At 45.0% G+C, this 12,946-nt stretch overlaps 1 protein-coding gene across 2 annotated transcripts in view; it reads left to right on the forward strand.

The window, feature by feature from the left end:
• LOC119177919 (L-sorbose 1-dehydrogenase-like) overlaps positions 1–12,946 on the forward strand; it is a 124,281-nt gene that overhangs the window by 83,806 nt on the left and 27,529 nt on the right. For both annotated transcript variants that reach the window (XM_075886870.1, XM_075886876.1), the window contains exon 10: positions 6,529–6,748. In XM_075886870.1, the coding sequence (XP_075742985.1) occupies positions 6,529–6,748 (220 nt within the window). The remainder of the gene's footprint in view (positions 1–6,528; positions 6,749–12,946) is intronic.

Consider the following 12,946-nt stretch of genomic DNA (forward strand, 5'->3'; position numbering starts at 1 on the left):
CTCGAAGGCGTCCCAACTGCCGATCTCCTCCTCATGGTTCTCATGCCAGACTTTGGTCGTGCTTTAGAAGTGTGGCAGCTTGGGCTAGTTGGTATGGCAGGACGATTGTTATAGCGTGAAAACAAAACGACGACACAGAAACAAAAAGGACTTTCGTGTCCTTCTTGTTTTCTTGTCTTCGTGTCTTTCGTGTCCTTCTTGTCTCTGTGTCGTCATTTTGTTTTCGCGCTATAACAATCATTCTGTCCTGCTTTTCAGGTGAAACAGCACGCTGGCCAACATGACAGTTGTGTCATACCAGTTGAGCGCACTGGTACGTTCATAGTCAGCTGTCTAGTTGTCTACATAAACTTAGTCGGTACCGTAAAACGTTCCTGGGTGTTTCGGATCCGTCAGCACGTACGTGGGTAAGGGTGGGGCCAGTAGAGGCGTTCCCGTCGATGTTGCAGGCGTTGTCAAGGCCGATGGAGAGGTGGTCGTGGGATTAGTCTCGTGTTCCATCGCGGAAACTCCAATTTGACGATCACTGCGGAGCTCCGTCGTTAGGCACTTCATCACCCAGCACCTCCACCAATTTGTTATAGGAATTACGAACACACGGAAAAGGGAAACGAATAAATTGCCAATATTTACAGGTAAATGTGACATCCCAGGGCTGCCAGCATCTCACGAGGCGAGTCAACTTCTTATTTATCGATTCAACTACGACGGCGAAGCCATGCCCACTGCCTCGTAACAATATGCTCCGAATACATTCAGCAGCTACCCGACAAAGATGTCACATGTGCCCCTAGTATACTCTTGTACTTACAGGTACTTCTTTCAGACTTTGACGGGAATTGCTCTGCGTCAGGCGGAAGTTCAGCGATCAACTCGGCTGTATTGCCGCGTACACCTTTGCGTTGCGTGACGTGCTACGCATATCACTCAAATGATTTTCCCAAATCTTTATTCGCAGGTTTTAAGCGTGGTTAGGGCCAGCCAGCTCGTCTATATTTAAAGCGCGCTCGCTGGCATGCACTCATCGGTGGTAAGCGCCGCCATTTTCTCAGTTATTTGCCTAACCGAGGTTGCATAGCTCGGTTTCTTAAAACCATGGTTAGCGGCATAACTGTGGTTTTGTGTGTCGTGTATCATCAACGAATCACGCTGAACCTAACCACCGTTAGCGTAACCATGCTTTAGGCTGCCAGCGTAACAAGGGTATAACACGCCGCTGCTTTACTAACAAGTCTTCAAGGTCACTTTTGTCAGTGGCGCTGAACATTGGAGGATCATGTTCACGTAGCAACGCAGCATACATGACCACTGTTGTTGTAGACCGTGTTTAGGAAGGAGTGGCGTCCTCGGTCATTTCAGCGCCAGATGGTAAATCACGGTTAGAAAGCTCCAGGACGAGGAGGGTAACGGCCCAGCAACTCCATGAAATGTAACAGGCATCGCAACTCATTTAGGAGTTGCAGAACGCACGTTGGAGTGCTTGTCTCAAAATCGGTGTCAGGAGATGCTCGCTTGCACTTAAATAGCCAGTTGCAGAACGCCGAAATAATTGAAACATTTTCCCCTTTGTACACCTTCTTCGATTTATGATCATTTTACTTTTGTGAAGTGAGGCTTGATTGAAAGAAGAAGCTTGCCAGGTGCCTGATTTTCTGTGCCGCAAAGACCTGTGAAGCAACTGTGCCGTAAGATTTGTGCCGCAACTGTGCCGCAAGACCAACCAACAAAGAGGGCTTATGCACGTTCGCTTGCAGACGGCTCTCTTAGCGCTACTCATTTATGGCCGCCGATGTATTCACTCCTGAACCAGTAAACGTAATATGCAGGGACGTTATTAGATTTGTAATATTTCGGTTAAGAACGCAGATGGTTCAACCATACTGAGGAGGTAGTTAGAATGTTCTATTAACACTTATGAAACCATGAAAAGAAAACAACATATCCGAAAAGATAATGGTGGTGATTAGATGAAGCATATTGATCATCCGTTGTTATCCTGAACAACCCGTGACATTGAGCACCACGCATGTAAATGAGTCTAACATTAGCATACAGTTGGGTGCACGTTACAAAAACCCCAGGTGGTCGAAATTTCTAGAGCCCTCCACAATGTCATCCCTCATTATCATATGGTGGTTTTGGGACGTTCAACCCGACAGATCATTCAATCAAGCAGTATACAGTTATATACAATGTACAGGTCAGTCCGCTGTTAGAAGGAACGCGCGAGTGCGGGGCCTGCCCTCTGCGGCAGCTGCCTACTGCATAATCAGCCAGCAGCTAAGCAAAACATGTTTGCTCTTGGCGTCATCTGTTGCCAGCCAACATAACAATTCATGGCGAGTTGAGAAGCGCTGCTAGATTACACTCTCTCACCGTTCGCGCAATCAGGAATGCTAGGCGATGCCTGCATCTTGCGCCGTCCTCGCGCACTTTGTTCAATTTTCGGCAGCAGACAATGCACTGCCGGCATCGGCCTTTGCGCGAGCGGAAAATGAGCGTTATCTAAGGGCGCTTGCCTAGCTGCCATAACTCGTTAGTATGTTGGCAATAGATGGCACTGAAAGCGAATGTGTTTTCCTCAGTAATGTCAAAATTTGGGCGAGTTCATTCAACTGTCGGTTTATGGTGCTATATGCAGCCCCCGCAGAGTGCAGGCCGCCCGCTCACGAGCTCCATCTAAGAGTGAACCGACGTCTATGTTTCCTTGCCGCTCCTGCGCGAGCCCTCGCGGCCTCTGGGTCAACTTCTTGCCGGTACTTTCATCTACCTTCAGCTTCGCGACCTTTTGACTCCGTGTCCACTTGCGGCGCTGCAATTCTGCAGCCGCGCGTCGTTTCCGCAAAGTGTCTTCATTCATACAAGGCCGTGAGAGAGAGAGAGGAGCAAGCGCATTTATTATAAAAAGCAGTGCAGGGGCAGTAGCAGTATTTTATTGCGATAGCAAATATATGGTCTATCTCGGCGGAATTTTGCCGCTGGCGTTGCTGTCAACGCCAACGTGGGCATCACCATCACTCACCATACAAGTATATGTATACATATTGATAAGAAGTATCACTACCAGGAAAAGCAAGGTAAGCGCGGGTAGAGAATGGAGGCAACATTGTCTTCATTCTCTACCCGCGCTTCCCTTGTTTTTCCTGGTAGTGATACATCAATGATAAGAAGTATCACTACCACGAAAACAAGGGAAGCGCGGGTAGAGACTGAAGAAAACATTGTCTTCATTTTCTACCCGTGCTTCCCTTGTTTTTCCTGGTAGTGATACTTCTTATCAATATCTATATATACGAAAACGCAAGAAAGCAAACAAAAAATTCCGAGAATCGTACGTGGCACCTCTGAGTTGTGAATGCAAGGCGCTAACAACTGAGCCACGGTGAAACACGTCCTTCAGCGTTAAAACAGCAAGCTATTTCTATCTACCACTCACCTCTGGTGACGAACATGTCGGAGGGGCGACTATGGTGTATTCGATATTACCAGCAAGATGACGCAGTGAGCGCGTGGCGGCACGTGATTTATTTTCTCACGCGTATTTTACCCTACAGAGAGGAGAACGCTCGCGAGTGGACGCTCGCTCACGCACCCTTATCTTGCTGTGGGGTGGATCGTACGTCTTCGCTTGTCTGTGGCTTTCACCGGAATACTGTTGTGGTTACCGGGAAGACAAAGATTACTGCAATTATTTCAGTTTCCGTTTGCGAAAAGAGCGCGCTCTTGAGACACAGTGAAGTAACAACTGGCATGCTCATTCGAGCTCAACTGTACCCGTGAGTACGTTTCGCGCGTTATTTGTGCCTGAGAAACGCGGGAAACTCTCCTATGTGCTTGTCATTCTGCACGTGACCTTCCAACTTGTTGGTATCATGTTCATTGCTTCGCCCTTGCGGCAAAGCTGTCGTTTTTTATTTCAAACCAGAGCACGCACTGGAGTGGAGCAAGTGAACTACCACAGAGACATCTAGTAGGCGCTCTGAGTATTAGCGTATCATGGTGCGCAATGGGGAGACAAGTCCCGACCATAGGCTGGTTCGCATCTCAAAGCTCATGCTCATACTGAGCAAACAAAACAAACAAAAACGAAGAAACTAAGAAGAGTATCTCAAGAGCTTAGCCTCCTATCGAAAAGTGAGAGGACATAAGCTCATAAGTCGGGGTGTTTATTATGCAGGGGGATGCAAGGTGATGAGTGACAAGCGATGTCTTCGAAGAGAGTTTTACTATCTTGTAAGGCTGACGCAACACAAGAAGTCTTGCATAAGCGAGGAACTAAATACAGGGGACGTCAGCGGCCATGCTAGGCCCGCAGATAAAACTACGCAGATACTGACGTCACCGTCTTCCAACATCACACACCAGTCTTGCAGGTATTTTACGCGCATATCACTCCAGCTGAAGCTCATGGCACAATAGAGATATTGAGCTCCAACAGAGGCTCTATATACAAAATGTTCACTGCAAAAAAAATAAAGACGTTAATAAGCCTACGACGGAAGTTCACAGGCACAACCAAATCGCTCTCAAGAGCCTTAATGTTTATTAAGTAGACCCCCTCCCCCCCTTCTTCGATCGCCTGGCAATAACGAGACCGTAAACTAAGCGTTCTGCCCTGCTAACCCTCTACCATTTGGTTATTAGGAAAGGCATGCTGTATCAACATGATGTTAGCGATGGTAACAACAGCAACAGCATTGTGATAGCTGCGCAGCTACAGCGCTTAGCGATCCCATAGTGTGTGTATACTGATATATTGCTGTAAACATGTCTATCTGTGTGGTCTATCTGACCCAAGTCTGTCTGACCCAGATTTGAACTATTCTTCATCGAATTTATAAAGAGATCTATGTATGTGGTGAATTGGGGTACAATACAGCTGAATAAGACAAAATGCGGCTGAAGTTAGCTGTCAGCTACAGGTGGGGATCCAGCTTAAAGCTTTCACCATGACATGATACTGTGTCCAGCCGAATTGTTACCACAATAGCGTGAAGGAGCTCGTTTTGCTGAAATGCCGACGAGGGCGTTGGTATCAGTGTTGGCGCTGGCGTCGTTGGTTGTGAGTTAAAAATCGAGAAAGATAGAAATTGAATAACCTTAAATCTTGCCGAATTCCGGGTTCCAGTAAAAACCAATTCAGTCTATTGGCATAGAAAATAGGTGTTTTACCACGCAGCCATGCGTCTGTTGCCAAATACAGTCGAAGTATGCTTCGAAATGCAATGTAAATACCTTTTATGTATTAGAAACACATGTGTACTATTTACAGGCTTCACAATAACGCTAAGATTGCAGAAGTATTCCGTGCTACAAGCGTACATTGCCATCGAAAATCGGAACATGTGATGGTCACAACGACATCGTGGTTAAAAGCTTGCCACCCAATAAAAATGGCACGGACGTTACTGCGTGCATTCCCTTAAAAACACGTAGAACGTGCATAAAAGTTCGAAAGTATTTGAGGCACATATTTTCTCGAGGAAGAAAACTTGCTAACCATTACACAGTATGCAGCCATATGTGAAAGCTTTCCCGACAAAAGACACTATTTTTTATTTGTTAAGTTGTAGTTATCCACAAGTTTAACTTCTAGAATAATATAACACATTATAAAGTACGCACTAAGTGGTTGATATACGCACTAGCAACAGAATACCTCTATCGCCATCACGGCGAAGCTGAAAGGAGCAGTGGCAACAAATTTCGAAGTCGACATGCGGCGTTGATTTGACTGGTTAGTATGCATGAATTCTTTAGTGAAGTATGAATCACGTTTCTTGCGTAGAAGCTATTTTATCTTAAGAGCACAGATCGTTCAAGGCTTGTGGACGCGTTTCCAGCCATAGGGCATGGACAGTATTTCGACGTGTTCAGCAAACCCCATGGCCACACCTTAGGAGCCAATTGACGATGAGCGAGCAGCGGCGACGTTGACAATGTTAGGGGTGTCATCATGGTGCCGACAGGTAGTATCGCCTGGCGGCGACACCTTGCTGACTAGCAACAACTTCACTTTGTTTTGTTTGATTCGTGCAGCACGTCCATGTGAAACGCGCACGACGAGGCAGCTGGAGACGCACGCTTGGGCTATGCTGGCTGGTAATACATATGAACGCTGCGTGCGTGTTACTTCTATGCGATGACCGAGTTTCATATAACCACATTCATGCTCACGACTCTACGACAAATCATCCGAAGTGGCACAATGTGAACATAGCGTAGCCGGAATATTCGACCATTTTATATTGAGTCGGTACCCTTTCGATCGCAAAATACAGCACAGGTAAATAGAAGAACATATGAACAGTGTGTCAAGTACCTCGCTCAGAACAGAAACTGGCTACTTGCTCGTGGGCTAGAATTTAGTGGCTGGGGGCATGTGAGCTTCTTTTGTAAGACACCCACCATACTCACTTTATTGCTTAGTTTCCTATAACAAATGTTTCCTTGTAACGCGTTCTCTTACCTTGATGTCTCGTGTATTTTTGTACGATTGTTTTTATTCCCTTTTGCCCATTCTTTCAGGCTCCAAAATTGCCGTGCAGACATTGACTACGCAAGTCATGAGGAATAGCAACGTCACCATTTGGGACATTGCCCTACCTGCGTGCGCGTCAGCAGGACCGTTGTGGAGTGACTCGTATTTACGTTGCTTTGTACAGCACACTTCACTCAGTGGTTGGCATCCTTGTTGTACCGCACCCATGGGTACACATCCTCAGGCTGTGCTGGATGCGAGGCTCAGGTGCGTAGCTTAGCTATTATAAGCTAAATATTTCTTCGTGAGCCAAAAGACGGTGACCATGCCTATCTATCTATCAATCTATCTATCTATCTATCTATCTATCTATCTATCTATCTATCTATCTATCTATCATCTACCATGGAATGCGTTTCAACAGTCGCAGTCGCGCGTAAGTCTTTCCCGCATGCCGTGACCCTCACCTCAACACCTTTCTGGGTATGCCGATATGCGTCACTTAGGATTCACAGTTTATATAAATCCAAGCAGCCGTAATGCTCACGCCACAGTGGGAAGCAGCTCGTGTCGCAGAAAATGCGTTGCTGGCATGGGGCCGCCTGATCATTCGGAGAAATATTACTGTGGACAAAATAATGAAAACCACGGCTAAAAGAGAAATAGATCCCAATTAGTAAACATCAAAGTCAACTATTTCTTGACACATTCAATGCAGTACTTCAGACTGCTTCAAAAATGCACCCTATGTAAACATAGTGCCCTTAAAATACATTCAGTGATTTGCACTTCTGACATATCTTCCTTCATGTGAATAGAATAAACACACCATATATATACCCAACTACACGAGCTGCAGTCAAGTATAGCGCAAGTACGACTGTCAGCAATACTTACCTCAAAATCTTCACCGAGTCGCAGCGTGTTTTTATGTTAATAAAAGTAACTTCTGCGTTTCGACTTTAGTTAATAGATTGCATCACATCATGAGCTATCTTTTCCAAGCCACTGTGTTGTGCGGGTATGACCCAAATTTCTCAGTTTACGGAAGAAAGTCAATCCACCATACAATAAATGGCACCAAGCGAGGAAACTCCAACACAGGCTGTCTAGGTCTGTTGTAATCAATGGTCAGATTAGAAAGAATCTGTCGTATTTTCTTTTTTTTTCACACACTTCGCCTGTCGCCTGAAGTTATGTTACTTCATATATTACCACAGTTCGAAGCTTTCATGGACGAAGCTCCTTAAGGCGTCACCCGTTCGCCCCCGTTATCGTTTGTAACCACCAGGGGCACTTACTCGCTCTCTCGGGCACATATCCGAATGTACACATGTACGGAAAACGTAACACGGCGTGGTTATCACGCTCTCAGTGTCAAAAAGACGCTGACGGCAGAAATGTGGTACATTTTCTCATTTAGCAGCTGAAAGTTTATTCATTGCTGAGTACATGAGTAAAAAAAATGAGCTCACATAATATATACAGCGTCAGGAGGTCCCAAAGTAAGAAACTGTCAGGGGGACCTCCTATCGTTAATGAGGTACATAAAAGGTAAGTAACAGCAGCAAAAGCTACAAGTGCGAACAAAAATAAAAAGTGCATTCAACACAGAACAATAAATAGTCAAATCGAAAAAGTTAATTTACCAGAACAACATTATACAAAACTACAACGTAGAGGTAATAATGAAAATGTTTTATTACAAATGAACAAGGGGCTCAATTAACAGTATGATTTTCATGTTATGTTTAAAAGACTGCAATGAATGAGACGACTTAACATGAAGAGGGATATTATTCCAGAGATGAACACAAAAGAAGCGTGCTGTGTATCTGCCATAGTTTGATCTAATTTTAGGTAAAAGGAAGTTATTACGCTCTGAAAACCTGGTATTATTGCTGTTGACGAAGATATGGAAAGGAATATTATCAAGTGATATTTCGCGATGAATGAGACGGTATGTGATGAGCGACAATCTATGATAAAACAATTGTTGAATGGGTAGGATTCGAAGATCTTGATAGATAGGTAGAGAATGGCAACGGAATGGGCTAAAAGTCATTAACTTGATCGCCTGGTTTTGAAGACGTTGAAGCGGTTTGAGATGAATGGCGTATGTGTTACCCCATGATGATAGGCAGTATGATAAATGGCTATAAATATAAGCATGATAAAGTGAGATGAGAACATGAGGTTGAAAAAATCCACGTGTTGTAATGATAATGCGGATACCAAATGAAACCCTTTTTATTAGTGAATTGGCATGACAATTGTATTCAAGATGTTTATTGAGAGTAACACCAAGGAATTTAACATTGTCAGATGCCAGTAAGGTATACTTATCTAGCAAGACAGTGAAGCAGGAAGAAATCACAGTTTGTGGGCTATGAAAGAGTACGAAAGTTGTTTTAGTAGGATTAATCTGAAGTTTGTTATTTCTACACCATGAATGCACGTTGTTAAGATCTGCATTAAGTGTGTCTTGAAGTGCGGTGAGCGATTTATGTGGTGAGTAAATGGTCGTGTCATCAGCATATAGCAAACACTTAGAAAACGTAAGCGTATTAGGTAAGTCATTTATGAATAGTAGAAATAACAGCGGACCTAAAATAGAACCTTGGGGAACACCGCAGTTAATTAATTTATTCGATGAAAATTTACCATTAAGATATACGACTTGTGGCCTGTTAGACAAGTAGTTACGAAGAAGATTTTGAGTTGGGCCAGTAATACCAAAAGACTCGAGCTTATCCAGAAGAATAGAATGTTCTAGTGTGTCAAATGCCTTTGATAGATCAATGAATATGACACCTCGGAAGTCCTCGGATTGTCCGCTGGATGGCGGTACTTGTATATGATGAATATATGATGAAATAAGCGAGATGGCTGTACCTAAGCTGTTCAATAGATGGAAGGACAGACAGGCAGAGGAGCAGATGGACAGACAGACACACGGACGGTCCAACAGACGCACGAAAGAATGCATAAACGGATGGGCGCATAAATGGCTTCACGTGCGGACAGAAAGGCACATGTACGGAAGCACGGACGCATTGACGAAATCTACGCCCCACTCATCATCATTCATTCCGTAGATATGCCGGTGAATTTTCGAAGTATGATATTTTTCATTGAATAGTGGAGGCAGAAACTTTAAGCACAATTGAGACATCAGCACATCGCAGAAATAGTGACAGTGCCATTGCCGATGTTTTCACCAAGTGTCAAAAACTCGGCAAAGTTATTCGGAACGTAATTGAAGACTTTAGTTTCAGAGAGCTGATGCTTCACTTGGCAAACAGAAAGTGAGAATACTGAACTAATTAGGGAACCGAACACATCGTTTTGAAATGAAATATAAGTGTACAGCACCTTTGAGTAACTTTCTCTATGTGTGTCTAACTCATTATCACCCTTCTTTAAGTCTAATAATAAAATATATAGAAAAACTCACCAATCCAAAAGAACAGGTATTTTGCTTGGTTTTGATGACATGACAAAGTACATACATAGTTTAACACCATAATTAAAAGAGAGTCAGAGCAGAGGATATTGAAACACCCTGCTCTATTCAAAATTTTGTATTGACTGAGGATAAAGTTTCAGGACGTCCAAAGTAACAGTAATAATTGTTTTATTGAACTCACATAATTTGCTAAAGACGAAGTGCACGGACTTCAAGTCGAAATAAATCTATTCAACTTCGCATACTCAAAATGTATTGCGAAATCAATTCTTGTCTCACTCAGGGTTTTTTTGTCTGTCTCCTTTTGGAGCGGGTGAGGAAACAACAAATCCACGCCACGTGCTAAAGTTGTTCGACTGCTGATTGGAGACAGGACTACGCCTGATCAACAATATTACAACCACTGTCCCTCTGTACTTTGACGTTCCTTTCCGCGGCCTGGTCTGTAAAGACATGGAGCTCACTCGTGATAAGTGTAATGACCATGTTCCCGACGGACATGTGCTGCCTCTCTTGCAGCTTCAAGTAACAGTCTTGAACGCAGGCCGAGGCGTTCCTCGCAGCGAGCGGCTCGTTACTGGTATTTCGTTGACCATTGGTGCATTGAGATGCCAGATGTCTCGGCCGTGAGTATAAGTAAGATTGGAGTGCTCTACAGTTGTTGTCTGCCTCTACCACCCTCGGGATTGTCCTCTGCTTCAACGCCTTGCTTTCATTCCCGTTAGCCATAAATGGCCACCTCACAAGCACTCACATTTTCATCGGTCCACTGGAGATCTCCGACGTCCCGGCTCTTTCACTCTTAGAAATAGCGCTAACGTTGCTTTGCAGTTCTCACAACACTGTTCCGCCGATATCAGACTTATGACTCCCTCGCACGATTTGCTTCTCTTCGAGCGGCCCATTCACTCCCAGTAGTTTTCTAGCCACGCGAAAAAACTGCTGTGGTGAATCATTGTCCTAAGGTTCTCCCGTTCTGAACTTCTTTCGGAAGCCTTCTCTCGTCAGGCAAAAACATAGTAGGAGGGCCCGGCAAATCTTCTCGTATACAAGTACCTCTGAAGCCTCGCATGCGGCTGATTATTGTCAGAGCTTCCCTCGTCCGGCTTGTACAGAGAGCCGTGGACCATGTTCGGTGGCCATCCTCACACTTCATCCACCCGCTCAAAACGCCTCAGATACGAGTCCAGGTCATTATTTTTTCGTTGTACGTCTCAAGTGACCTCTGTGCACCCACGCCCACGAGTTGTGTTGATACTGAGGCTGCATTCGATATGTTATAGCAGCCTTTACTGTTGCTTGTGCGCTCACTCCTGGCGCCCAGTAGCTCTATCTCCTTTTTCATGTCGGCGAGGTGCCAGTCGGACCACGATTTGTCGCGTTGATCGTCCTCGGGCCATCGCTCTCTCCCGCATTCTTCATCCTCAAGCTTTCGCAGGTGTGCACTGCTCACTCCTGCAAAAATCCTTAAAGCGCCGTCCCCTCGAGGCTGAGCTATTTCCCTACAGGAATCTGGCGCTCGTTGTCCTCGGAAATCACGGCTTTTGTCAACTGTTAGCGCAGCGAGTATTTCCGTCACCTTTTCCCGATGGCCACGTATTATCTTGGTCAGCCAGTCGTGTCGCGGACGCCAGTTGTCAAGGATCAATACGTATTCGGTGTAACATACCCGCCCTCTGTGTTTTCAGGGAGTGAGCAGACAACAAATACACGCAGCTTGCTTAAGTGCTTGGATCGCTGACCTGCGAGAGGTACACGTTCGATCGACCACATTCCGAGCCAAGGGTCGGGAAAACACGGATATAAAAAACAAATGCACAGGAATACTTAACTATAGAAACATGAATACACGCGGGACAGATAAATGTATACATACTACGCGCGCTGGTCCTTCCTCGACACACTCAGCGCACACTATGTGGCGACTATTTCTCCTCCAAAATATCGTGCTATACCACTCGCTCAAAAAATATAGTCAACGTAATACATAGACATTCGATCCGAACAAGTACACGCAAAACACGACTCACAAACAATAAATAAAAAGTGGATGGAATACGATTATAAGAGTCCAGGTGAGGAAGAAAAGCCATTGATTGCGGCACGTATCGGCTGTCGGTACGTCGTCGAAGGCCTGAGCTGGTAGACTCGGGCTGCTGCTTCACTGTCGTAGGCTGCTGGTCGTGCCGGCAGATCTTCGGGGTACACACCGATGCCGTAGGTTGCACACCCTCGAGCAACGAGTTCGACTACGAATGCAGGCTGCCGGCTACCACGTGGTCAGGTCTACGATATCTTGGACCACACGCTTCTTCGGGTTGGCCGACTCTGTTCGACCCACCGTGGCAGCTCCACCGCTCCTGCCTCCCTCATCTCCCCTGTGCGTCTTGAGGCATCAAGTTGGTCTGTCGGTACTCAAAAGAGGTGTCGTTGACCACCACACCCCTCTCACATTGGGTGCACTGACATAGACAGGGCCCGCGCACTCTCATCACTTGCTTCGCACACGCACTTTTTGAAACTCATGCTGTGACGTAGCAGCATCAGAATGCCATGGCTGGAAAATACCACACAAGATATTATCTTTACCTTTAAAGGTGAACGCATTGACTATACGAACATCTTCTTTAATTTCACTGCTACCGTAATATATCGCTTCTAAGGGCATACCTACCGCTTATTTTGCAACGAATTTGTGTCAGTGCTTTTGTAGAGGCCAATTACTGCAGTATATTGCAGCAACGTACTCAGCCTCATACACAAAGCCCTGCTCTAACCAGTATATTTGAATTCGGCAATACACTTGGAAATATGCATTGTAACTGAAGGAACAGCTGTAACGGGGCCAGCAAAACCAATTTTCCCAGATATGCGTAATTTGTTTTTTCAATTCGCACATGAATGCAGGTATTGGTCCTTATTTTATTGCTTCTATGAAGTTTGTGTAAACTAATGAAAGGAATAACAAAATTACTGTGTGAAACGAATCTTGTATA

The sequence above is a fragment of the Rhipicephalus microplus genome, chromosome 1, assembly GCF_043290135.1.
Source record: "Rhipicephalus microplus isolate Deutch F79 chromosome 1, USDA_Rmic, whole genome shotgun sequence".
Lineage (NCBI taxonomy): Eukaryota > Metazoa > Arthropoda > Arachnida > Ixodida > Ixodidae > Rhipicephalus > Rhipicephalus microplus.